Here is a 26,634-nt window from a genome sequence, read left to right on the forward strand (position 1 = left end):
ATAGATGATCTTGGCAGGTTACAGTCCATGGAGTTGCAAAGAGTCGGACATGGCTGAGCAAGTAACACAATAAATTATAAAATTGCAGCGCTGGTATTTCTGCAGCTACAGACTTATTGTAAGTCATAAAGCTTAAGCCTCAAGGTCCCTCATCTGCAGGGTGAGCTCTTCCTTGAGTCTTTTCTTAAAGCACTTTTTAACTGGATGCTCTATTTTCCTGAAGATTTCCCTGCGTGTCTCTTTGGCCAGAGATTGGTCATATGTCATTGTGGTGCTGGAGGAGACTCTTGAGAGTCCCTTGGACTGCAAGGAGATCCAACCAGTCCATCCTAAAGGAAATCAGTCCTGAATATTCATTGGAAGGACTAATGTTGAAGCTGAAACTCCAATACTTTGGCCACCTGAAGCGAAGAGCTGACTCATCTGAAAAAACCCTGATGCTGGGGAAAGATTGAAGGCGGGAGGAGAAGGGGATGACAGAGGATGAGATGGTTGGATGGCATCACCAATTCAATGGACATGAATTTGAGTAAACTCCAGGAGTTGGTGATGGACAGGGAGGCCTGGTATACTACAGTCCATGGGGTCGCAAAGAGTCGGACACAGCTGAGCGACTGAACTGAACTGACAAGGAGAATGAATGAGTGAGTGACTCAGACAAACCAACATTCCCCCTGGATCCTGATGCTTGGATAAACTCTACCTGGAACAGATGGGTTCACAAAACAGTGTGAGTCCATGGACAAAAATCCATGTTCAGTTAATGGAGAAGAACAATGCAATCTGATTCCCACCCTCACTGTGATGAAAGCTTTTCAAAACAGCCCCTTCAGTGTGGTTCTGATAAGCAGGAACTTTGGTTACCTCAATTTAGTTAAATAACTTCAGTTATTAAATAACTCCAACACCAACAGTTCAAGTTTCTATGACCATGGTATGTTAACTACAAGTGATTGCAAAATGCACAAACTTCACAGCTAGCTCTTCAGGGCGTTACACAAACACCAGGTGTGCTCAGTAACCAGTGACCATCATGTCTGCTGTGGACACTCCGAGGAACAGGGGTAGATTGCCCCAGAGTGTGGTTTGGATGTCGAGATCAGTGATGCCATGCACACACCAAGAAGGCATGCTTGACGTTGACATAATCAGAGCATTCCAGGGAGTACAGGGTGGGTCTTCTAAGCTACATAGTTTGAAAATGACTTGAGAGCAGGGGGAAGGAGATGGGCTCGGGGTTTGTTGTGCTGGGGTAGGGGTCAGGGAGAGTGGCTAGGGTGACATTTCCTGCACGTGGCAGGGACTTGCGTGGTTTGAATCTCCCACCAGCTCCACAAGAGGGAGGGCCCAGAGTTTCTTATCACTTGCCCGGACACGGGGCACCAGGGCAGGAGGCAGGGGTGAGGCTGAAAAGATGTCAGTACTCAAACATCAAAAAATGGAATCAGAGCCTCCTTTACGATGTCACTTCTTTCAGAGTCTGTTGGTGACTGGTCCCTGGTGGGTTATACAGCGCCCCACACCAACTCAATGGACATGAGTTTAAGCAAACTCCAGGAGACAGTGAAGGCCAGGGAAGCCTGGCGTGCTGCAGTCCGTGGGGTCATCAAGTCGGACATGACTTAGAGGCTGAACAACAACGACCACAACCTTCCTTTGACAGCAGAGTGTGTCATTGTATTGCTTCCTTGTCTCCTATCGTAAACCCACATGACATTTCACAAAAACAAATAGTCGAAAGAGGAAACTGGTCACCAAAAAGGAAGGTGCATATCAAAGAAATAAAAAGTGATCATATGGGAAGTGAACCTGAATCTGTGTAAGTGGAATTAGAGAAGAAATGGCTGAAGGGGCTGAGGTAGGGGATAGACCGGGAGTTTGGGATTAGCAGATGCAAACTATTACGTATCGCATGGATAAACAAGGTCCTACTGTACAGCACAGGGAACCCCGATATCTTGTGATAAATTGTGGAAAAGAACATGAAAAGGAATGTAATACATGTGTAACTGAGTCATCTTGCTGTACAGCAGAAGTGAGCGAAACATTGTAAATCAACTTACTTTAATAAAAGAAATCTAAAAAGAAACAGCTGACTCTGGGATGAGTGACCCTGCTGCCTTTCAAGAACTTTCAGACACGCTGACAGAGGAGCTCAGGGAAGACTGGCTTATTGACAGAACAGAGGAAAATGGTTGTGATGAAAAAGATGAAGCCAGCCCAGAGGAAGTAAATGCCAGCAAAAAATGCAACATTTAATGAACTATTGGAGATAATTCATAAACATTGAGCATGCAAAGAATAAAATGCTGCAAGCTGATCCAAGCTTTGGAAGGATTGCAACAATTCACCACACCATGGAAAGATGTCCACGGCTTATCCTGAGTCTCCTGACAAGAAGAAGCGCACTGTTCAAGCTATTCTTGATAAGGTTTCTACAAAGACACAAAGCACTTTATCAGCATTTCTGATGTGTTCAATGACACTGTCCCAAATAACACTAGTTTTATTCTTTCATTTCTTTATGCTTATAACTGATGATGTTTTTCATATCTCAAGAAAAATGTGTGAAGGTCGTGGAACAATCCTAATTTTCCCATTCAGTATGAATATCATTTCAAACTGTTTGAATCTGCACAATCATTCTTACAGTACCTCAGTGCCACAAAAATTGCGGAGTGCCTGCACTGATTTGACGTGACTGGTCTGCAGGATTTGACTCTTGTGATCAGTCCTACCTTTGTAAACCACAGTCCTCCCTGTGTTTCCAGAACCCACTATCTCCAGAGTCCTCCTGTCCCCACCTTCCCCAGGTTCTTCGGCTTCTCTTCTCTGCCTTTCGGGGATTGATGACCCACTTTCCATGCCCTTCCAGTTCTGGTCCTTTGTAAAAGTTACAGCTTCTCTGGTCTTAGGTGGTGATGATGGTGCTAAGCTGGTAGTGAAGGAAGGGGGTCTTATAAAATGATAGGAATTTCCAGGGGAAAAGCAGGTGGGCAGGGTATCCCCTTTATTTCACAATCTGGATTTAGGACAGCCTACAGAGCCTGCTAATTTTATCAATAGGAAATGTCCTTCGTTCTTTTACAAACAGCTACTGAATTGTACTGTGTATCTCGTTCTATGTGCTGGAACATTTTGTAATAACAGATAGTGCAAAGCAACACTAAGGATTTTAACTGGGCCCTCTGAGGGTGCTACCCATCTCCCTGCCACTTAACCCATTAAGTATCCCAGTGGAGGAAATATTACAGAGCTGCTTCGTGAGGAAAATACTATATTACAAGCAAGAGGGTCTTTGGCTACACAACCCACACCACAAAATGTTGCCTATTGGGACAGGAAGTGCTACAAATCAGGATGGACCAAACTAAAAATCTTGAGATTCCCTTTGCAGATGTGTCTTGCTTTGTGAAATTGAAATATCTCTGGAAAGCCTTGGGTAAACCAGGTTCTTTAATTCCTTACATTAGTGGAATGAGTTATTGTTTGTAACAAACGCTACATAGGTTGTCAGTAGGTGTTTTCCTGACAACGCTGAATGGCAAGAGGAGTCACTCTCATTCCTATAGAAGGGGAGAGAAGTCTACATCTCAGGTTCATTGACTGTTAAATGATGGAGCCATGCTTAAAATAACAGAGATCTGATCATATTTTAACATCCTAAGTGAAAGTACACTAGTTTGTTCAGTCCTATCAGACTCTTTGCGACCCCATGGACTGTAGCCTGCCAGGCTCCTCTGTCCATGGGATTATCGTGGCCAGAATACTGAAAAGAATGAAAAGACTTCTACTGTGATTGCTTTTGGAGAGCTAAGAATTCTCTTATACGTATAAGCTTCCAGTTTACCCTGTGGGCAATGCTGCACTTTCACAAATCAGGTTAGTAGAGTAATACCCACATGGACTAAGCTGGTACTAAACCTAGTTCTAAATAAAGCTGAAATTTGGTGAGTTACATGATCATGCTGGGCGAATGTGCCAGCTCCTATCATGTTTAGAACCCTGTGTTCTGAGGTGCTCAAGTTCACGCTGAGGAATTTGCTAAACAGATCCATGGCGAGGGATCAGAGCAGTGATTTTCTGAGTCCTCAAATCCTTCCAAACAGAAGTGGCCAAACACACAGCCCAAGCTCAGAGTCCCTAAACTTCTGGAGTGTCAGTCTTGGAGTTCCTTACTACTATTTGAACTCACGGGCTTCCCCAAAGGAGCAGGCAATTTATTTTATTTACAAGTTAAACGGAATGAAAACGTATGCACTTTGCATTAGGCAGCAATCAGGACTGAAAATAGCTGATTTCGGCGAGTTTCCTGTGGAAAATATGAGACAGACGTGGTCAGTCTGCCTTCCAAGAGGGGTGGATGGGTCCGGGCCTGAGCCGGGGCGGGTGTGCAGGGGACCCCCTCCCAGGGGGCGGGGGTCGACGCGGGGGCCGGTCGGGGACGGTCAGTGCAAGTTTGCAGCGGTGATCTGGGGCAGAGTGGGGAGGGGGACTATCTCAGAGTGCATGCAACAGGTTGGGGGAGACGGCTATCGCACGGGCCTAGTGTTTGTGGGCTGCACTCAATGACAGAAGGGGCAGGAGAAGGGAAGAAGGAAAGAAGGGGATGCGGATGGAAAAGAAGGGGATGCGGATGGAGGGAGCAGAAGGTGAAAATCTCAGAAAGGCAAGGGGGCCAGAGGGCAGCGGAGGCCAAGCAGGGAGCGCGAGCAGGCAGCGGGAGGCGCGCGCGGGCGGTCCTCCGGCCGCCAGGGGGCGCGCGCGGGGGTCCCCGCCCCGCCCCACCGCCCGCCCACCCGCGCCTGCGCCGTCGCGCCGCCTCGCCCGGGATGCTGCTGCCGCTGCTGCGGAGTAGCTGCTTCCCTTCCTCCTCCCCCGGCGGCGGCAGCGGCGGCGGCGGGGCGGACGCTGGGGGCCGGCCGGCGGCGCAGCTGCAGCGCGGAGCCCGCGGGCCGCCGGGGCCGCTCGAGCGCGCGCTCGCCCAGCCCGGGGCCGAGCCGCGGCGCTTGGCGGAGGCCGAGGGGGCGCGGGGACTCGGGGGGCCGCATGCGTGCATGGATCCGGGCGCCGCGCTGCACAGGCGGCCCGCGGGCGGCGGCGGGTTGGGCGCGGGCTCCCCGGCGCTGTCGGGCGGCCAGGCCCGCCGGCGCAAGCAGCCCCCCAGGCCGGCCGACTTCAAGCTGCAGGTCATCATCATCGGCTCCCGCGGCGTGGGCAAGACCAGCCTGATGGAGCGCTTCACTGACGATACTTTCTGCGAGGCCTGCAAGTCCACCGTGGGTAAGGCGGGCCAGGGGCGGCCCCAGGGGGCCCCTGCATCCCCGGACCGGTCGGAGCCCCCGCCCCGGCCGTCTCGAGGCCGGGGATGCACGGGGCCTGTCCGGCCGGGGACGGTGTGAGCGTCTCTCCACTGGAGCACCCCCCCCCCAACCAAGTCCTCATCAGGAAGAATGGGGGGCAGGCAGGCAGCGTGGTGGACACGAGCTGTGCCCTGGCTGGATGGCCGGAGTGGTCCCCTCTGGAGAATTTTGATGCCTTAGCTTTGCCTTCCTAGGAGGAGGGGCATTTCCACTGTACACGCTACTTGTTTTTCTAATTTTGAACTTAATTTTCGGTTGTGTTAAAATAATGGGAATTTTAAATCACCTGTGGAGGAGAATCTGTGGTTAATATTCGAAGTAAGACTAAAGTTTCTTCTTTTAACTATAAATGTGAGCAGAAGGACTTCAGCTGTGTTTTTCTATGACTTCAAATAACCTCGGGACCAAGTGGGAAGGGCACCTCCCTCGCCCCGCACCGCCCCCCCCCCCCCCCCCCCCCCCCCGCACCCCGCACTGCCAGGTGCGGGGAGGGGGCAGCCAGGTAACTACAGGAACCCCCTGGGCCTGGAAGTGGCCTATCCTCAGAATGTAAAATTGAAACTGCAGGGAAATTTTCTGATGGAGTCACATGTATAGGCCTTGGCTTTGAGGTCGGTCTGGTCACTGTGTAACAGTTGTTTCTCTGAAAAAACCCTTAAAAGCTGTCAAAGATAGGGGAACCCCGCAGATGAGATAGTTGTTTGAGCGGAAGATCAATCACCTTCAGTAAAGGGTAGGTGGAGGGGGGATTCCCCTCGGGGAGATCCAAGAAATAATACATAGTATATAAACATGAAATTGAGAACTGAAACATTCATTCCACACACACACCACTTGTGTATTTAGATAGTTCCAAGGTGATACAATTTGGAGATTGATTGGCTTTGTTGTCCTGTTATAGAAGACCCCTCCATTTGAAAAGGCTTATTGAAAGATTAATCTTAGATTTTTCACGTTGTAGTTTTGTTTGTGAGAACTTGTTTCCTTTCATACTTTTTAATAATAGATCATTTTGGATGTATTTGTGCTCTCTGTACCCTCTTTGTTGTTAAGATCTTGGCCTTGAAACCATGAGATTAAAGTTCAGTAGTGTAGCTTAGACCTGTTTCAAATATCCAATTTTGGATCATATAAAGTATGTGAAGTTATTCAACCGTCAAAAGAGGGTTTGTGCTGTTAATTTTAGTACCTGGCCTAAGTAAAACAGAACTAAAAGTAATTCAGAATTATCCATCTTTTATGGCTTAATACTTTAAAATGTACAAAAATGAAGAATAACACAGTTGTACTATGTGGGGTAGAGAAACCAGCTCCGGGCTTCTGGGTGGATAATAGGGTTTGGTGGATGGAGAGTGAGACGGAGGGTGAAGATGTGCTGTAGAGAAGGACAGAGGGGAGGTGGGGAGGGGTCTCCTAAGCTGGGGCCACGTGCAGTAGCACCCCCACATCATTAGGGGACTTTGGGTGAATGCTTCAAGAACTGGGCTGCCATGAAGCATGGAGGGTGGACCTTCTGTATCAGCTGGAGCCGTAAAGCGCTCTGGGTACGGCCCTGGCAGGGAGGCAGTTTCTTCGGGTACTTGGGAATCAGGAGGGGACCAGGCAGTCAGTTTCTTTGTCCCCTTAACAAACATAAATGCACATGTATACACGCCTCCCCACACCACCCCTGCCGCTGGGGTCCCTTGTGCCCTTTAACTTTATCTCGCTTGTTTTTGTTTCCTCCATACATAGTCTGTAGTCCTTGGCTTGTTAAGTGTTTATTTGTGGGAAGTTCAGAAAAGGATGATAAGTTCTGGTCTGAACCAGACTGTGAGAACACTTTGAGGAAGTTAACTAAACCCCTCTTCTATCTCTGCCTCTGAGTCACATTTCCCTTCCACATATCAGATCACTTATTGAGCACCTACTGTGCGCGGATGCTGTGCTACCCTTGGGGGTCTCAGTGGTGAGGAGGACAGTCTCTGTCCAGATTGAGGGGTGGGGAAGGGGGGTCCTGGGGATGCCCAAGGGCGATTAGGGCAACGTGGAGATGTGTGCAGACCATCTGGGGAGGGCAGGGAAAGCCCCCTAGTCTGCGTGGAGTAGGGGCTGGTCAAGGCCTTCCTCCACGCTGGAATGCTGTAGAGATAAGTTCATTCCTTGAGTTCCTTAGAAAAGCAAGTGTACATGCAGCGCTGGGTGAGGTGTAGCTGGGGTCGCCTCACCTGAATGCCCCCACCTGAGCAGGTGGCTCACAGGGTCCTTCTGAGGCACATTGTTGAGTTCCGTCTCCACAGACCCCGCACAGATTCTGTTCCTCCGGCCTCACCCTGTCCAGCTGCAGAGTCTGGAAAAGACCACCCACCTTGTGCAGGTGCTGCTGACCCAGGAGGGTCACTCAGGTGATGCCCTCAGCCGACCTCAGATTGGAAGCAGCCCCTCCAGTGAGCATTTGATAAAGCCAGGCAGGCTCACCGGACTTTCTGTAAAGAAGCATAGTAGAAACCCTGAGGGATTTGAGATAATAAGCCTATTTTATCAGATTACAACTGAACAAAATGTTGGTTTTGTTGTTGTATTACTGATCAAACCAGAAGTTGTTTTGGTTTAAAAGACACGCGGAACTCACCAGGGTATGAAACTGAAAGGACTTTTAATAATTGACCTATTTAGTGAAAATTGTCCAGGTAGAATATTACTTTCAAATGGGATTTCATATTCATGGAATTGAGTTAGTCTGATGGGACAGGAGAAGGGGACAGCAGAGGATGAGATGGCTGGATGGCATCACTGACTCGATGGGCGTGGGTCTGAGTGAACTCCGGGAGTTGGTGATGGACAGGGAGGCCTGGTGTGCTGCGATTCATGGGGTCGCAAAGAGTCGGACACGACTGAGCAACTGAACTGAACTGATGTGGCTAGCATGGTTTGACAGATACAGCTTTTCGAAGTTTGAGAAACAGGAGAGGAAAAAAAAAACTGGTTAGCTGTAGAAATTCACAACTCTCTAAATACCATGTCGATCTGTGTTTCTTATATAACTATTGGAAGCTCACTGTTTTGTTTGGATCAAAATGTTTTTACCAGGCATCACCCCTTACCCCACTCCCAGCAACTTACATTTCTAGAAAAGCATTATTTTTTAAAAAAACCTAGGCTCTGATTGAAGCTTTTCCATGAACTAGTCTGTGACTTTGGATAAGTAATTTATTTTGTCTTTGTGTGTAAACGGTTACATTCTGTTAGTGGCAGCTACAGTTTCTTGAGCACATACTGTGTACTAGCAAAAGTATACTCTTTCTAAACCTCACAACAATCCTGAAAGTTTCCCCATTCTACAGATGAGGAAGCAGAGTCCCAGAGGGTAAACAGCTCGCCCACAGTGGTCCAGCGGTGAGCGAGTGGTCAGGGCCAGGGCTGCCAGTGAGTTCCTTCTGTCTGTCTGTTCCTTAGCTTACTTTGGGATTTAAGTTCACTTTACTTTGAAAATACGGATGAGACTCTTTCCTGCTTGTCTAATTTGGCCCCTCGGCAGCCCTGTGAGGGTGGAGAGTGATGCCATCAATGGTAGCACTGAAATTGATTCTCTGTAACGGTGCCCCCATTATTTGTCATTTTCTTCTGGGAGTGATGCTTTAAAAGGCTCATTTCTAAATATTTAATCATTCAACTATCTGAAACTTTTAAAATATTTACTAAAATACATTTAAATACAGGAAAAGGAGGAGTAAGACCGTTTGGACCAGAGTATCAGTTTCCCGAACAGTGAAGTTTCTTCCAGAGTGCCAGAGGCCAACATAGGATTGCCAGTTCTTTTATTATTTTGCCACGTAAGGACATTTTTTTAACAATCCACTAGCACCAACTTTTCAAAAAACAACAAACAGAAAAAGATAACATGAGGTAGACCCCCAAAATAGGAAAGAATGTAAAATGTCAGAATATCAGAATTTGGAAGTTCTTTGAACTCAGTTTGAGGTCCTCACGACTCTGTCAATGTTTTTCTCGTTTTGCAGCAATAACTTAGCTTCACAGCCTGGCCCTGAGAGTAGGCTTTCCTAGACAATGAGAGTGCTCGGTGGAGCCCTGTTTGTACTCCGTCATGTGCCGGGGTCTCAGTTCTCAAGCCCACCCCTTCAGGCCCTGTGCTCACCATTCCCAAGGCAGGGAAGCCTGATGGTGCAGGTGACTGACTCATCCGACCCCGTAGCAGAGCCGGAAACAGAACCAACAGGTCCAAGGTGCAGGTGGCCGTAAATCCCGTGCAGGAGTGGCCGTCTGTGGGTTGACCTTGAACGTCAGCGGGCAGGAGGCAGGAGATCCCACCACTAGGATCTACTCTGCTTTGCCTACACACAGTGAGTGGAACCACTGGCAAGGGAAATCGCTTGTACTTTATTCTGGAAATTTAGGTCAGAGATTTTTGTTCAGAAACCCAGAATGAACATTTCATACTGGATTAAAATTCTTAGCTGTGCGTTTTGTGTTACTCTTCTGTGATCCTGGGCAGTCTTTGAAGCCATGGCTGAGCTGCTCTACTATTTCACTTACAAGGGAATTAAGGAGAATTGTCCCGAATTCCCACTCCAAAGCCCAGACCTTCCAGCGTCAGCCCCTCCCCTGCTGGGCTGATGTAACAGGATGACTCAGGGAGACGGGAGTGGGCGAGGAGTGCCAGTTTTTATGCCAGCCTGTGCTGTGCGTTGTGGGGTTTGGCTTATTTAATGAACTCAGAGCATGCTGATAGGCTTATGCAGAACGCATTTGTGGAATAAAGTAGCTGTCTTTCCCAGAAAGTGTGGAAAGTTGGCTATCGGGTTGTTGGGGCTGATAAAGATCTATTTAAAGACCTGGCTTACGTGCATTTGGCCTTTCTTTCACCATGTAGCTCTTTCTGGAGAAGAAAGGTGTGCCTCTGTAGGATGAGAGGGACCCAGAACTTTCAAGTCTGCCTCCCCTGCAGCTGTGGGGTGCAGGGACGGCCTTCAGAAGGCAGCCTGAGTGCCTTAGACTTACGGTAGCCCCAGAGCTTTCTCCAGCCTCGCATGCCAGGAGCAGCCTTCTAATTAAGTATTTGGTTTAATCTGCAAAGAAAACATAGCTTTGTATACCATTCAGCAAGTGTTTTCTGAGGGGCGGTGTATATTTGTGTGAGACTCCATCCCACTGGCCGTTCATGGGGCTGGAAGCCCACCTGCCTGCCTGGCTGGTCCCTGCAGAAGGGGAGGTGAGTGGTGGAGATGCCCTGATGAATATTGGGGCCCACATGCTCCGTGACCTCGATTCCCTTCCTCCACCACCCCCCCCGACCCCCGCCACCTCGCCTGTGAAGTTCATGTGCGGTGTGTCTGTTCCAGCCGGCTGCAGGGCCATCTCCTGTGTGTGTGCAGGTGAGGGACTCAGATGGTCTTTGTTTGCTGGGATACAGACCACCCAGTCTGGACTGAGGAGGCGGGTCTTGTTAGACTCAGGGCAGACGCTGGATAGCCTCAGGCCTGCGAGCATTGTTTAATGACATGCAATCATTTAAACTATTCTAGTAGCACCTGTTTCTGAGGCGATCCAAGTATTTTACAGTTACATTACTTCGTTCCGTTGAGTTCTCATAGCTCGGCTTAAGTAGGAGAAGCCCCATGATATTAAACTGGTTCGGGGCCCCTCTGGGGCAATACGGGAGGGTGATCTGCCTTGCCTGCCCTTTGTAGGATGCTCTCCTGGGGGAATGCGTCTGTGCTCTCCCCGGAAAGACAGTGGTCAGGTGGAAAGCTGGCCTCATGGTCAAGAGACCACTTTCTGATAGTAAACGTTCCTCCATCTGGGTGACCTTGGCACGTTTCTTAGTTTACTTTCTCACTGTCAACTCAGTGGAAGTGCAGGGAAGCCTCCATCAGGGGAAAGATTACATCCAGGATGGGGTGACGCTGTGAAAGATACATGTCCTTGGGAGAAAGGCCAGCCTGTGATCTCAAGATAGTTCTTATAAACTGGCAGTAACAGTTAATAACAATTTGTCACCACTGCTTGAACTGAGACTTGACTTCAAAAGTGTGAAATCCTACAGCCTCCAGAACCTGTTTTGTTGTTCATTATTTGCTGAGTGGTGTCTGACTCTTTTGCAACCCCATGGACTGCAGTATCTGAACTGAAGTCAATTAAAATCATACTTTCACACCAACTCCAAGTCCTTGTTGTTGGAGGTGGTGGGGGGTGGTGAGGGGGGACGAACATTCACCTGTATCCTAGGCATGGGCCACTGGTCAGTTCTGCTTTTGTGAAACTTCGTGCTGGAAGGGGATATGAAGAAAGAAACTTCTGTTTATTTTTGCTATTTTCATTTTTGTGACTTTTTATGCCTCAGCAAAAAGTAACACGGTAATGTTCTTTTGAATATGTTTTGCCTGCCGGGGAGCCTCAAAATCTTATCAGCACTGAGGACAATTCTTTACGCTCTTGCTGAGATTTATGAAATGTGAGTACAGAGGTGACAGGACCAGGTGAAGCTCTGTTCTTGAAGAGCTCAGTTATGGTGACCCTGGGCCACTTGCAGAAGATTTCACACTTTTCCCTGTTTCCACGTTTGACTTTTTTTAACAACCTTTGGTTGTGAACAGTGTTAATAAATTTGAACCTAGGTTCTGCCGCTCAGCTAGCAGAAGTGATCTGACCTTGGTCTCTCCTCTGTTCTGTGAGGGTAGCACCCAGCTTGCTGGGCTCCTGAAGGAGCCCACATGTTGCATGTCAGGCTCAGGGCATCTGATAGACACTGTCATCATTATTAAAGGGAATTAAGATCAAGAAAGACTTGAATAGTCGTATCTATACAACAGAGGGATTACAGCCTGTGACCTGTGTCCTTCCTGATGGAAATATTTTTAGGAAGACTTAGACCCCTGTCACCCAGCAGGACATTCCCTTAGTGGATCACTTCCAGTCTCAGTGACTGTAATAATCCCCTGGGGCTAGGGGTGGCGTGTGTAATGGAGAGGACCTGGGCATATGAAGACTGCCCCTCCTCTAAGGATGTTCCACCAGTAACAGGGCTTGTAAAGGCTCCCCTGGTGGCCCAGTGGTAAAGAATCCACCTGCTGATTCAGGAGACATGGGTTCAAGGGGCAGGAAGATCCCCTCGAGGAGGAACTGGCAACTCATTCCAGTATTCTCGCCTGGGAAATCGCGTGGACAGAAGAGCCTGGTGGGGTACAGTCCATGGGGTTGCAAAAGAGCCAGACACAACTTAGGGACTAAACAGCCGCAAGCTGGGATTGTAGGAGAAGTTAAGTGCTCGGGCTCCAGGGGGATGCGCATGCCAGGCACCCTGAATCCTGCTGCTCTGCCCACCAGACGGGCTCACGACAGAGCACCTGCACTTCCTTTCTACGATTTAAATATGTGTGTGCTCGTTTCCTCATCAGGCCTGAGTTACCTCCTATTTCCTCCTCTTTAGCCGCCCTTTCTCCGTACACAACCAGCGTTTGATGGAGAAGAGCGGCGGGTCTCCATCAGATTTACTGGACCGCTGCCCCGTGCCAGGCAGTGTTCTAGGCTGCAGAGGCCAGAGGGGACTGTCCTGAAAAGGCACCTGTTCCTGTCCCCTGGGGGAAACCAGCGGAGCCATGGGGCAGGGCTGGAGGGAAGGGGGAAGGTGAGCCGTCGGGAGCCGCAGAAGGGAACCCCTGGACCTGAAAAGGCTTTTGGGCAGATGAGGAGGTTCTCCAGGAGAGGAGAGCAGAGAGGGTGTTTCACCAAGTGCCTGTCGGCTTAGGTCTGCATGACTCAGGTCTTCAAGGCGGGACTGTCTCCACCACCTGACCGAGTAGTAGCTGCTTGCTTCCCTGGATGGTCAGGACACTGTAGAAAGTGGGTTTTCAATAAAAGCTGCCACTTTTTTTGTCCTTTACCTGTTTATAAACATTGGTCCTGGGCCCCCCTGCTCAGTCAGGAGACTGTACTGACTTTTCCCAAACCTAATCCCCTCCTTGAGGCTGTTGGTGACTTGCTACCTTTTATTCAGGATCATTATAATTTCTGTGACCTGCAAATGTTAACAATGGACATTAAGAGATATTTTTTACGTAATGTAAAAAAGCTTTTTAAAAAAATGTGTAGTTGTATACTTTGATGTAAGGGTTTGTTTCTAAGCCATAGGTTGGAGTAAGTTTCCAGCCATCACCAGCTAACCTAGTGGCTCTTACTATTAAAAGAGATTTTGTTTAAGAGCAAGCACCATTTTGATGAGCTGTTTCCTTTTGTGGAATTTTAGATTTAGCCACTGGATATTTTTCTGTTGTTGTTGTTGATGTCTTTAACCTACTCACTAAAACTAGGTAGTCTGGGCTAAACACATTCTTCATCCTGCTTGCTGTTCCTTCATCCTTGTTTAACAGTGTATTTATAATCGCACGATAACATTACCACTTATTCCTACTTTTGACTATTAATACCCTTTCCTTTGTTTTTATTCATTAAACTTCGTGATTACAAAATAGCTGTAGTGCAGGACTGCTAAAGTCACAAAGTCGTTTAAGTTGGTTGAAGAAAAAAGACTTGACATGATCAGACTGAGAGCCGTTCTTAGTGGAGAAAACAGCCTAATCAAAACAAAAGTTATTTGTGCTGTTTCTAGAGATTCTTGTAGTTAACTTGTAGCAGAGCCCACAAGAGAAGTATCTGCTAGTTCTTTTCAGTAAAATGTGGCAGCCAGTGCAACAAGTCGTAACCAAAGTGGCAGCCCCCTTAAGTAAAACTAAAAAAAAAACAAACTAGAAACAAAATGGAATAGTGGCCATGATACAGTGTGAATTAGATTTGTAAATCGCATGGTGAGGCCCTAGCTTTATGCTGATATCAGGAAGAAGGGGTTTTTCTGAATTGTGCCTTTTCAACATCAGAGCATAGCACACAGGTGCAGGCTGGTTTCTGTGCCTCGTAGAGTATCATGTTCAGCTCTGCCCTTCCCTGTGATTGAATCACAAAGGATTCGGGTTGGTCTCTGCTTGAGGATGTTGGTCGTGTACAGACACGCTTCCTGTTCCAAGGCTGTCTGAGAGTCATCTGACTCAGGAAAAGCAAAGCTGTTCCAGAACTGAAAGTGAAATTGGCTTCCCCAACATTTGCATGAGCTTCGAGATCAAGGCTGAGGGAGAGAGTAAGAAGCAGGGTGCCGTGGCCTCTTCTCCAGCCGTGACTTTAATGTTCCTGCCACGTTTCTCTGTTGTACAGACCTCGGTCCCACCCAGGCTTGTAAACACATCTTCTGGTTGCATTGATGTCTGCAGCATGTTGCTAATTATAAAAGTAAGTCACACGCCTTGCCTGTCACCTCAGGAACATCATCTGACTTTGAAGAGCTATGTCGTGCCCCCTCCATCCTCCACCTCGCAGCAGCACCAGGACCCTGGATCCATAAAGCAGCCAGAAAATATTAATAGTTCCCATAGAGATTAGGTTTCCACTTCCCACATTTAGCTGGCATTATTTTTTTTAGCTGGTTGTTTTTTTTTTTTCTTAGTTGTAAGAATTGTGTAAAAAATACTTTTATATTATTTCACAAATACTGTGAAATTTGTATTAAAAAAGTATTGAAGTTTTCTGTAACTGACAAATAGATAAGAAAATATCCACAGGTGAAACTTTGCTTTAGAAAATTATCTGAAGCCTTAAGGGCTGAACTGGAGAGGGATGGGGATTTGTCATGGTTTGCTTGCCACTATTAAAGCCCACTCCAGTACTCTTGCCTGGAAAATCCCATGGATGAAGGAGCCTGGTGGGCTGCCGTCTATGGGGTCACACAGAGTCGGACACGACTGAAGCGACTTAGCAGGATTAAAGTAATTTAAAAAATGAAATTAATTTGTATGAGTAAAATTTTTCAAAAAGAATTCCTCTTCTACACTATTGGCAATATAATAAAGTCACTTTTGTGAATGCTAAAGAATGATAATTTCTTCATTCAGACTATGGCTGTTTGAAATCAAGATTGAGTTTCCAGTGCTCCACGTAAGAATTTCCCCCCAAGATAGCATGTGTATAAAGCCATTGTTTGTGTAATGATTCATTGTGATTTTTAAGTGGATTTTATGCTGCACCTCCAGTAGTATTAAACTCTATTATGAATAGCAAGTGCTTCGTCTCCAGTTCGGGGTAGAACCTAACATACGCTACTTGTTGTGTGGAGAAGCATAGAGTGGTGGTCGTCTTGGGGACCGGAGGATTTCTTCTCTCTCCTTTTGGGATTCAATGTGGTCAGTTTTTTGTTTTTTTGCCGCAATGGCATACAAATAGTACTGCTTTTCTGACAGATTGCCTTGTTTTTGCTTCATCTTTGTCCGTTTTATTTACAGGTGTTGACTTTAAGATCAAAACCGTAGAGCTAAGAGGAAAGAAAATTAGGCTACAGATCTGGTAAGTGGGGCCCTGCACCCAGTTACCACCGTGTGTGTTCAGCAGTCCACACGCTCGTCTAATACAATTAACCGTCGGAGCGGGCCGGTCTCTCCTGCGTCTCCTCTCCTCCGCTCTCGTTCAGGTGAAATGAACGGAGCTTCCTTCTAGAGAGCGTTCAGGAAAGAGCCCATGTAGCTCAGCCCCGCTTGCCGCGGGGGCCTTGGAGAGACTGTTGTTCTACTTCCGTGGTGACTGGCTTGGAGCCTTTAGTCCTAGTGTGACGTCATCTGACAAACCGTCATCACTGAGACAGTCGCTCCAGTGCTCGTCTACACGTTTCAGAGTTACTTACTCTGCAAGCATCCGGAGAAAGGCCAGCGTGCTCCCTCCCCGGAGCTGCGCATCTTGGGCAAGGCGCCCTCGGGCGTGTCCTCGGTGGGACGCTCGTGCCCTGAGCCCCTCTGTGCCCCGTGCGGGGAGCCCAGAGCCCCCTCCCCGCACCCCAGGAGCGTGTGAGAGACTAACCCAGCCGTGTGGAGGCCGCTCAGCCACCTTCCTTGGGGACCCGGGAGGAGCCCCTCTGGAGGAGGGACTGGTGGGAGCGCCCGCGGGTGTCCGCGCCGCCCTCGTCGCTAACACAGTCACGCCGCAGCGTCTCAGCCACTAACTCCTCTCGCAGGTCGGCCTCAGCTCTGTCTGTCCGCCGTGTCTGTCGCTTCCATCGCGTTCATTGCTGCCGCGCCGGCGGCTCCATCGTCACCTAGCGCTTCCGTGTTAGTGCCATGTCTCATCCCCACCCGCGCCCCCGTGCGGGGCGCCCGCCGGCCGTGTCAGGTAACGTCCCCGTGGGTCATCGCTGACTGTTTCACCCGCTTGAAGGATTGGGGGTGATGGGGGTTGCTTTTTTGTTTTGTGTTTTTGTATTTCATATCTTTGGGAAGTTCCTTGATCATCTGTGGTTAGGAAAAGGACCATTTTCCCATCTCTGCTTGAAGTGTGTCTACTTGTATGTATGTAGAACTTGGTGTAAGTATAGCTAAAATAAGATGTCAACCTGAATGTAGATTCATGAGTTTACATCCCCATGGTGGCTCAGTGGTAAAGAATCCGCCTGCCAGTGCGGGAGACATGGGTTCGACCCCTGGGTTGTGGGTTCGATCCCTGGGTCAGAAAGATCCCCTGCAGAAGGAAAGAAGGAAATGGTAACCCACTCCAGTATTCTTGCCTGGGAAATCCCATGGACAAGGAGTCTGGCAGGCTATAGTCCATGGGGTCACAAAGAGTCAGACAGTTGAGTGACCTACAGCAGCAGCAGCAGCACGTATCCTGGAAATCACGCACAGAGGCTTCCGGCTGTTGTGTTGAGATGGACTTAAAGCTGAGAAACTGGCTTCCTGCCTTAAGGCAAACACATAATTAAGATGCTCCGTATGGGGGACTTCCTTGGCAGTCCAGTGGAAGTCCCCCATACAGAGCATCCCATGCAGGGGGTGTGGGTTTGAGCCCTGGTTGGGGAGCTAAGATCCCGCATGCTGCATGGCGTGCGCCCCACCCCACCCCCCAAAAAAGATGCTCCACATGAAGGTCTCTTGTTCGGTCCAGTGCTCACTGTTGGTGAATTTGGTTTCCACTAGAGTCCCTCTGTTGACATCATCAAGCTTGTTTCCTTTCATTCTCTGCTTGAAGAGGTGGAACTTTCATACACTGACATTGATTTCTGCAAATTAAGAATTGTGTCATTTCACCAGATATATTAAATACAGAAAAATGATGATTTTTCAAAGCAGGGTTGTAGTACCAAACTAGGGGTAAAGGATGTCAGGAAGTTTTCAATTTGCCCCCAAAGCAGAAAGAGACATAATAATATCATATTCCACCCACAATAAATGATGATTTGGCTGATGTACTGCAAATCTCTGAAAGTCAGCTCTCGGTCATTACAGTGGAAATTAAGATTCATTGAGATAAAGGTGGGAATATGATAATTCTACATCTCATTGGATAGATAAAAGCCCGATCAGGGCATCGGTATTGTATTACTGTCCAGCTGTGTGAGACGTGGAGACTGGGGTGGAATTTTTGCGGTCCTGGCTCAGAGTAAGAATCTAATAAATACTTGTTGAACTGAATTGGATTCTATTTACCTTGCTCTCTGACCATCTGTGAGAGCAGATAATTCCGTGGGGAAATGATCAAACAAAGGAGCCTTGGAGAGGAATAGCCTTGGCAATCCAGATATTTTGGAAATATGGATTATTCTCTTCAGTGAAGATGCTTTTCTGCCTCACGCAGTCAAGAACTGGTCACAGAGAGATGGAGTTCAGGGACTGGCCTTGATGTTTCCTCACTGGTGTCTTGTACGCTAACCGTTTGTTGTTGTTGAGTCACTTCAGTTGTGTCCGACTCTTTGCAACCCCCTGGACTATAGCCCACCAGGCTTCTCTGTCCATGGGACTTCCCAGGTAAGAATACTGGAGTGGGCTGCCGTCTCCTTTTCCACGGGATCTTAATACCAGAAATGCGTATTACTGTCCTGATTCTGGTTGTTGGGTTTTATTAGAATCTCTCCCGGGGTCTGCTCTGCAACCTCACGCTTGCAGGTAGTGGAGCTGTGTTGCTCTTGCTTCCGAGGTCAGACCTCATGTTACATGTTCTTACCACAGCAGCCTCAAGATGATTTTCCAAAAGCTTGTATTATGTCTAATGTCTCTGTTCTTCAGCCCCTGATTTCTGAAGCCTAACTTAGTGGATGTTTAGAGAAACGAATGTGAAATTGTTTTATGCTAAAAGCCACCATAAAACTACTTATAAAGACTCACGAGAGCACGTAATCCCCAAAATGCTCAGTGAAGACCTTATACCCAGTTGCTATTTAAATTTGTGGTGCAGCTATAATGTGCTAACCACAGACTTCAGAGTAGGAAAACGTGTTGTTTTTGCTTTTTAAAGAAGTGAGTGAGAGCTGTTTTATCAAATCCTAAGTTGAACAAGCCAGCACTGCGATGGGAAGAGAAACCACAGTCAGGAAGATACTTTATTTTCTTGAAAGTATTAATTACACCCCTAAATGCCTAGGGTCCCGGGAATAATTTTGTTCACTGATTCCTCGTGTGAATGAAACGGTATCTGAGTCAGTTCTTTCTCACCTGATTGGAAGGTGCCTTTTAGTGTCTGCAAGTTGGTTTTATTTTATTCTGAATTCTTCAGGAATCCAATTTGGGGGCAGTTTTGAGTCAAAAAATACAGTTTATTTTGCCTTGAATTGCCATCCACTTTCTGCATTTTGCACAGGTAGGCTTTTGTTTAGCACATTTGGATGGAGGGCCTGCAGTGGGCCAGGCCCCTGGACCCTGGTGGACAAAACAGACCAGCCTAAGCCCCTGGGCGTTCCAGTCAAGAAAGAGCACAGGGGAGTCTTACATCCCCTGGGACAAAGTGACAGCGTTGCTTTATGTGGAAATGAATTTGCCAACAGGCTTCATTGTTTGGCATGATGACACATCCCTCAGTTCAGTCGCTCAGTTGTGTCCGACTCTTTGCGACCCCATGAATCGCAGCACGCCAGGCCTCCCTGTCCATCACCAACTCCCAGAGTTCACTCAGACTCACATCCATCGAGTCTGTGATGCCATCCAGCCATCTCATCCTCTGTCGTCCTTTTCTCCTCCTGCCCCCAATCCCTCCCAGCATCAGAGTCTTCCAATGAGTCAACTCTTTGCATGAGGTGGCCAAAATACTGGAGTTTCAGCTTCAGCATCATTCCTTCCAAAGAAATCCCAGGGCTGATCTCCTTCAGAATGGACTGGTTGGATCTCCTTGCAGTCCAAGGGACTCTCAAGAGTCTTCTCCAACACCACAGTTCAAAAGCATCAATTCTTCGGCGCTCAGCCTTCTTCACAGTCCAACTCTCACATCCATATGGGACCACTGGAAAAACCATAGCCTTGACTAGACGGACCTTTGTTGGCAAAGTAATGTCTCTGCTTTTGAATATACTATCTAGGTTGGTCATAACTTAATTTCATGGCTGCAGTCACCATCTGCAGTGATTTTGGAGTATTACTGGGGGTAGCTTCTCTGAGTTAGGTGCGTCCAAACAAAATCATAAGGAAGCCCCAATTTCTCCCACACCAAGATTCTGAAAAGAAGTAAATTCCATGTTTAACAGTGGAAAGGTCAACATCACATAACTTGGTGGTTATCCATGACAAAATGTATGGGTGATATTTAATTTAAACAATTTAAGCCTGGCAATCTCTATTAACCAACCAAAAAATAAAGTCTGACACTGTTTCCACTGTTTCCCCATCTACTTCCCATGAAGTGATGGGACCAGATGCCATGATCTTCATTTTCTGAATGTTGAGCTTTAGGCCAACTTTTCACTCTCCACTTTCACTTTCATCAAGAGGCTTTTAGTTCCTCTTCACTTTCTGCCATAAGGGTGCCTAAGGGAAGCTAATTTGGTGGCGAGTCTAGGCTGGAACAAAGGCGTAAACTGTAGCACCTTTGCCAAATGTGTGTTAGGGAAACGGCCTCACAAAGTTCACCCCATCCAGTGCACTTGGAAGAGGTTTCAGTGTCTCCGCCTTTTGGAAGCTCAGGCGCTGTCCTGCGAGAGTCTGTGAGCATCTTGCAAGGAAGAACCTCGTCTTCTGTGTACTGTACCCACTGCCCCTCGCTTTCTCCACCATAAGCCACCTGTGTCACGGGGCTCTCAGAGTGTGCTGAGAGTTAGGGTTCTTTGGTAAAAGCTAAATTACAGATTGGCTTAAAAGAAACCATTTTACTGCTCGAAAGGCCTGCTCTCTTGAACCTCATTTGTAAATTTGTTAGCGTTCTCACGCAGTTTCTCAGCTTCTTAGGTGGAGAAAGTGGGTCTTGGCCAGCTTATGTGCACTGTTTATGTCTTCCTGTGGAAACATCAGCTTTTCCTGGAGAGGAGAGAAAGCTTTAGATTTCAAGGTCACAGTCGGAGAGTAGTCAACTTGACCATGTTTGCAAATTTGTGGGGTCCTCTTCCTCCTTTACCGGTTTGAAGGACTAAGAAAATGACAAGACTATAGCATTTTTCATTAATGGGGACTGTTGGTCATCTTATCAGCAAAATCAGATAAGATACTCACCACTGAGGTTGGTTAATAGAGATTGCCAGGCTTAAATTGTTTAAATTAAATATCACCCATACATTTTGTCATGGATAACCACCAAGTTATGCGATGTTGACCTTTCCACTGTTAAACATGGAATTTACTTCTTTTCAGAATCTTGGTGTGGGAGAAATGTGGGGCTTCCTTCTGATTTTGTTTGGACGCGCCTAGCTCAGAGAAGCTGCCCCCAGTAATACTGAACGTGCCCAAACCTGTGGGGAGTTGCCACGGCTGGGCCAAGGCTTCCCTGTGTGCCCTGTTCGGGGACTGACTTTTGCTGCTGTTTCTCAGGGACACGGCAGGTCAGGAGAGATTCAACAGCATTACCTCAGCTTATTACAGAAGTGCCAAGGGGATCATACTAGTCTACGACATCACTAAGAAGGAGACATTCGATGACTTGCCCAAATGGATGAAGATGATCGATAAGGTAGGTGCTGGCGTTTCTCTCTCAGAGGTGAACTCTCCGCTGTGGGTGTTAATAGTGACAACAGGAAGAAGGGAAACATTCATGGAGCATGCTTTTCCGTGCCGAACGTCATTTAATCCAGATGACAGCTTTCAAAGTAGATGCGTAGTCCTGGATCACAGGTGAGGCAGAGAAGACCTAGAATGTCTTCAGGATCAGCTTGTACATGAGAAAGCCTAGCTTGGTATTCTGGTCCCTGGGCTGTCTGACATCAGAGCCCACACACGCTTATCCCACATGGGCAGGCTGCTTCCATGGAATCAGGTACGGGGGCAAGTTCACGTGAGCACTCGCTTTGTGTGTGTCCAGAGAGTGTCAGCCTCCCGGGGACTGCCTTCTCCACTGTGCCCGGGGACACGCCGAGGCCTTGGTCAACCACTCGACCTCTGCCCACTAAACTAGAGACAGCCTTCACCCCCTCATTTTGAACTAAAGATTTTATCTTTCAGATCACAGTTGACTATGTAGAAATAAACTGAGTTTATATAACCTGTGGGTCGCCGGCTAAGAAATGAGTAGCCAAAATGCGCCTGTAGACACAGCTGTTGAGGGTGAGATGTGTGTAAACAGTGGCCACATTTGAGAGTTGTTTCCCCCTCATTTAGTAATTTGAGGTTTAGCGCCTTTGCGTAACAAGCACACTTAGTATATTATAAATTTGATTTCGTTTACAGATTGTATTAAACCCATCTGTTAGATGATAGTGGAGAACGTTCCTCTGCAGGTCTTACTGAGCACATTTTCAATGTGTGTCTCTTTGAAGTGTGTTTGAGACCCCAGTTGCCAGGGTTACAGAGGTGTCAGAACCAGGGTTGGGTCTGGACTCTGGGATGCTGGGGCCACGGGGTGTGCTCCCGAGGACCCCAGACAGGAGCGTCCTCGCTGCCGGCTCAGAATCCAGTGATGGAGCTATCAGGAGGCGGTGGCCTCGGTGTGAAGGGCGCCTCAGTGGGAAACCTGCCCTCCTCCGTCTGATACCCGGCTCTCGCCTCTCCCTCTGTGTGGCCGTGCTCCCGTTTCTTCCTCTTACCAGCCCCGTTGGGGGCACTGTTAACTGTCACCCCTTTCTGGCAAGGAGACCGAGCTCCCTGGTTAACCTGGCCGAGGTCACCCACTTGGGTACCCTGTGTGGAAGTCTGTCTCCCATCATGTGTGAGAATGCCCCTGTTCAGGGAGTTACTTGAGACAACTTTGACCTTCTTAAAGAGAGACATTCTACTGTGCCTGCATGTTTTTTAAAACTTAGAAATGCAGCATAACTTTTCCAATCATAAAATTAACAGTACCTTGTCAGTATAGAAAATTTAGAGAACCAAGTGAAAGCACAAAAGTGAATTGAAACAGTCTGTAGCCGTGGCCCAGAAAACCCAGATTGCGTCTGTACTCCATGCCATTTCATGCCATGGTTATCTCACTAAATATTCGATCATGGGTGGCTTCCTGTGTCGCCTTCGTGTTCTTCCAGCACATATTTTCTGTTTTTTTCTGGCTTCACTCTTTTGTGTACCTTATTTCATTCTTCACCCACTTTGTGGGATCTTTAGATTGTTTTCAACCAAGTATAAAGCTTTGCCTGTATTCTGAGTCATTCCTTAGGGTAGATTCCTAGGAGTCATGAGACCATCCGTGGTTCCTTGTGCCTGTGGCCACATTGCCATGCGCCCAGCAGGAGCCCTCTAGGTCAGAGCAGATTCTCAGAGGAGGGGCAGGTGGACAGAGGGGCAAGTAGATAGAGGGGCGAGAGGTGTGGCCTGGGGTTGTGTTTCCCTTGGGTGTGCTGTGCCTGGCTTTGAGATTCAGCTTCTCTTGTTGCGATCCCACAGTACGCTTCGGAAGACGCGGAGCTTCTCTTAGTTGGAAATAAGTTGGACTGTGAAACTGACAGAGAGATCAGCAGACAGCAGGGCGAAAAGGTGAGGAGAGTGGGCAGTGGTGGGGCGGGGGGGGGTCGGCTCCCACATCCGTGCAGTGAGCACCCTGTGTGCTTTCCCTTCTAATAAATTACTTTACAGTTCAGAATTCTGAAAACGCAGTCAGTCACATCCTTCGTCTTTGTTTGCTTTGGTTCGCTTCCTGCTCCTTTAAATTCATTTTTCAAATGGAGGGGGAAAGACACATGAGAATACACAGCATTGTTTACTGTCCCACCTGACATGTTATACATAGAGATGTTCTTTTAACCCATGTCATTGCACTCATGATGTTCTCCTATTCTAACTCTAACCTTCCTCAGGAAATCGATGACACTCGCATTTATTTTTTTGGATACATTTTAAATGCCGGATACACTGCAGTTTAGACACTTGTGCGCGTAATTTGACTTGAGGGTCCTGGTGTCACCTCATAGATTGTGTTTTGCTGATTTCTCATCATGTAGGAAATTGCTGCACTTTCCTACATTAAAGTTCAAATGTAAATGAGCTTTACATTTGAGGATAAGCAGGACTTTCCAAACCTTTCGTTCCAGACTTTGTCTGAGTCCCAAAGACCAAGAGCTGTTCCCCTCCCGGTTACGGACCCTGTGCTTATACTAGACACATGTCGTCCCCTCCTCCCCCGACATGCACACACACACACAATAACGTGTGCTTGCTCTCAGTTTGCACAGCAGATAGCCGGGATGCGGTTCTGTGAAGCGAGCGCCAAGGATAACTTCAACGTAGACGAGATCTTCCTGAAGCTTGTTGATGACATCCTGAAAAAGGTAAAAAAAAAGAATCCCGTGTCCTGACAGCACATTACCTGGAACCTCTTCATCATTTCCTTTGCTGTTTGTGGTTGGGAACCTCTCATGCAGAAAGCAAACCCCAGGGGTTGTCAGGCTGGAGACCTGGGGGTGCAGACCCGGGCCAAGGACTCAGCTCCTCACCGCATTCTCAGGGCCGTGTTGCACATCTTCACTCAGCCTGGCACTCGGGTGGAGTGGGTGTGGCCACTTGCTGTTGTTTTTTAGTTGCTCAGTCGTGTGCAACTCTTTGTGACCCCATGGACTATAGCTCACCAGGCTCCTGTGTCCATGGCATTTCCCCAGCAAGAATACTGGAGTGGGTTGCCATTTCCTTCTCCAGAGGCTCTTCCAGACCCAGGGATCAAACCCATGTCTCCTGCATTGGCAGGATTCTGTACTGCTGAGCCACTGGGAAGCCCAAGGGAGACTGTGGGCTGTGTTGATTTGACACTCACTCCTCTCCTGTTCGAGTTTTCCCACCAGGACCTTGTTAGGTGCAGGCAGTGAGGGTCTTGCCTCCCATCAAGGCTCTTCCTGTCTGGTGGGGCCTTTCGTGGTGCCAGACCAGGAAGATGACCTCACTGGACAGCAGCACATTGTTCAAGCATCTTTGGGCTTGTATCCAGAGATTCCGTAGATCTTTAAGTGTTTTTTGATTAGTATTACACATAATCGTATTGATGCAATGTAATTCAGAAGCTTCTAATACAATGGCTGTCTGTGTAGCTGCCAAGAAAAGGTACTTCTTCCTTTAGTAATGGTATGCTCCCTGAGAACACAGAACCATTTTTTAATTTTTTTGATACTTTTAAGTTTCCATCACACTGGGCTATGAAAGGAAATGTCGATGAGGTCCATCTGCTCTCTTTGCCGAAGGGTGTGAGGTGGGCTGCACAGCCTTTGTGTGTTGGTTGAAGCTCCCTGAACCTGGTTCTAAGGTTTTGGCTGAATGTCTAACTGAACTCTGATGATTAGAGAGTTTCCTATAAAAAAAACACTTTGGTCTTCTCTAATTGTATAGTCTGCAGAGTCTTTACATTGAGTTACAATGCGTTTGTCTTTTCCTTTATCCCCAAGATGCCCCTGGACATGCTCAGGAACGAGCTGTCCAACAGCATCCTCTCATTACAACCCGAGCCCGAGATCCCCCCAGAGCTGCCCCCGCCCAGACCACACGTGCGATGCTGTTGACTCGCCGCTTTGGAGGCGAAGTGGGCGTGATTCCTGGACAGGGGGAAGGTCGCATTCTGCACTACAATCATTTTGACAATTTCCTCTCGCACTTTGTAATCCACGTCAGAGCTATACACTAACTTGTAAATATGCAGATATGCAATCCTGGGTAAGTTTGGGTTATAAATGACATATTTCCCTCCAAATTATTATATTTCATTCATCATCCCAATGCCTAGTGTGTGTACACTGGGGAACGTCGTACTTCTGATACGAAGAACAGGAGAAATGAGAGCTATAATGTTTCTGGAAATACATAATATAGTTGTCCTTGTTAACTATATTATGAAGATGGAGATACTCTGATAAGAAGAAAGAACGTGGTGCTTTGCTTACTGTTTTAAAGAAAATTTGTAAAACTAAAGACTTTGGGGGGAGAAAAGCGACCTTGAATGCTTTTTCTTTATTTACATTTCTCCCAGCTGTAGCATCTTTGAAGTATTGGAGTGTTTCCCACAAAGCAAGCTCCATGCTTGCTTAAAGGTCTTGAAGGTTATTTATTCACATTAATGGTAGAACATGACTAGTTAGAATGTGGGACTTGAATTGGTCCTGAGGCCTGGGAATCTCTCTGGTTTCCTGATGAACGCACTCTGTGCTTTTAAGAACTACAAAGATTCAATAAAAGAAATGTTTTTGAAACTATAGAAGATTTTAAAAGAACGCTGCTGTCCTACACAAATCCTGTTTAAAGGAATTTTAAAGAGATGCATTTTACTATATCAAAGAACCTACACGTATTTGCCTAAACATTCTATATACCTTTGTAATGATAAAACCTCTCCCCTTGACGGTGAAGCTTATTCCTATTAAGCCTAGACTGTGTTCTTTTTTTTTTTTTTTCCTGGTCTGATAATGAATTTGTGAACTCTTATCTTTGGTATATCTTTTATTAAACTGCACTGTTTGTTTAGTCAAGGTAAATAAGTCATTATGTATTTGAATAACTTGGCGTGTCTTGAGTGTTGTGATATGAGAAGCATTGTGGTCCTTCTACACTAATGAAGTGCAAATAAAATTTTGTATTTATGAATGACAGTTGAGTTGCTACACTTACTTGTGCAGTCGTAAATTACGTATCTGATGATATTCTTCCAGAACTCCACATCGTAATCTTTTGAGTGTTTTTGATAAGGAAAATGTAGCCTCCATCACCATGGAAAACATTTTGATACTTTCTCAAAAGATTTAGGCATAGACTCAGCAATTTCAGTCCTGAGTGTACACCTCCAAAAGTTGAAAGTTGGGGCACAAACAGATGCTGTACACTAATGTTCACAACTTTAATCACAGTAGCCAAAATGAAGCATCCCAAGTGTCCATTGG

General features: G+C 47.2%; 1 protein-coding gene across 1 annotated transcript; it reads left to right on the forward strand.

Annotated features, from left to right (window-relative positions):
* The first annotated feature begins 4,807 nt into the window (after window positions 1-4,807).
* Window positions 4,808-26,346, forward strand: RAB12 (RAB12, member RAS oncogene family). Its single transcript, XM_015103654.4, has 6 exons — window positions 4,808-5,283; window positions 15,686-15,746; window positions 21,170-21,308; window positions 23,171-23,260; window positions 23,947-24,051; window positions 25,153-26,346. Exons 1-6 carry the CDS (start codon window positions 4,833-4,835, stop codon window positions 25,264-25,266), a joined length of 960 nt encoding a protein of 319 aa, XP_014959140.3. The 5' UTR covers window positions 4,808-4,832; the 3' UTR covers window positions 25,267-26,346.
* The last annotated feature ends 288 nt before the right edge of the window (window positions 26,347-26,634 follow it).

Source organism: Ovis aries, chromosome 23 (assembly GCF_016772045.2).
Source record: "Ovis aries strain OAR_USU_Benz2616 breed Rambouillet chromosome 23, ARS-UI_Ramb_v3.0, whole genome shotgun sequence".
NCBI lineage: Eukaryota > Metazoa > Chordata > Mammalia > Artiodactyla > Bovidae > Ovis > Ovis aries.

Bases quoted from the DNA above. Each gene is read 5' to 3' on its own strand.
- RAB12 (XM_015103654.4), top strand. From the start codon at position 4,833: ATGCTGCTGCCGCTGCTGCGGAGTAGCTGCTTCCCTTCCTCCTCCCCC. The intron at 21,309-23,170 runs GTAGGTGCTGGC...GCGATCCCACAG, and splicing joins GGATGAAGATGATCGATAAG to TACGCTTCGGAAGACGCGGA. The intron at 24,052-25,152 runs GTAAAAAAAAAG...TTTATCCCCAAG, and splicing joins TTGATGACATCCTGAAAAAG to ATGCCCCTGGACATGCTCAG.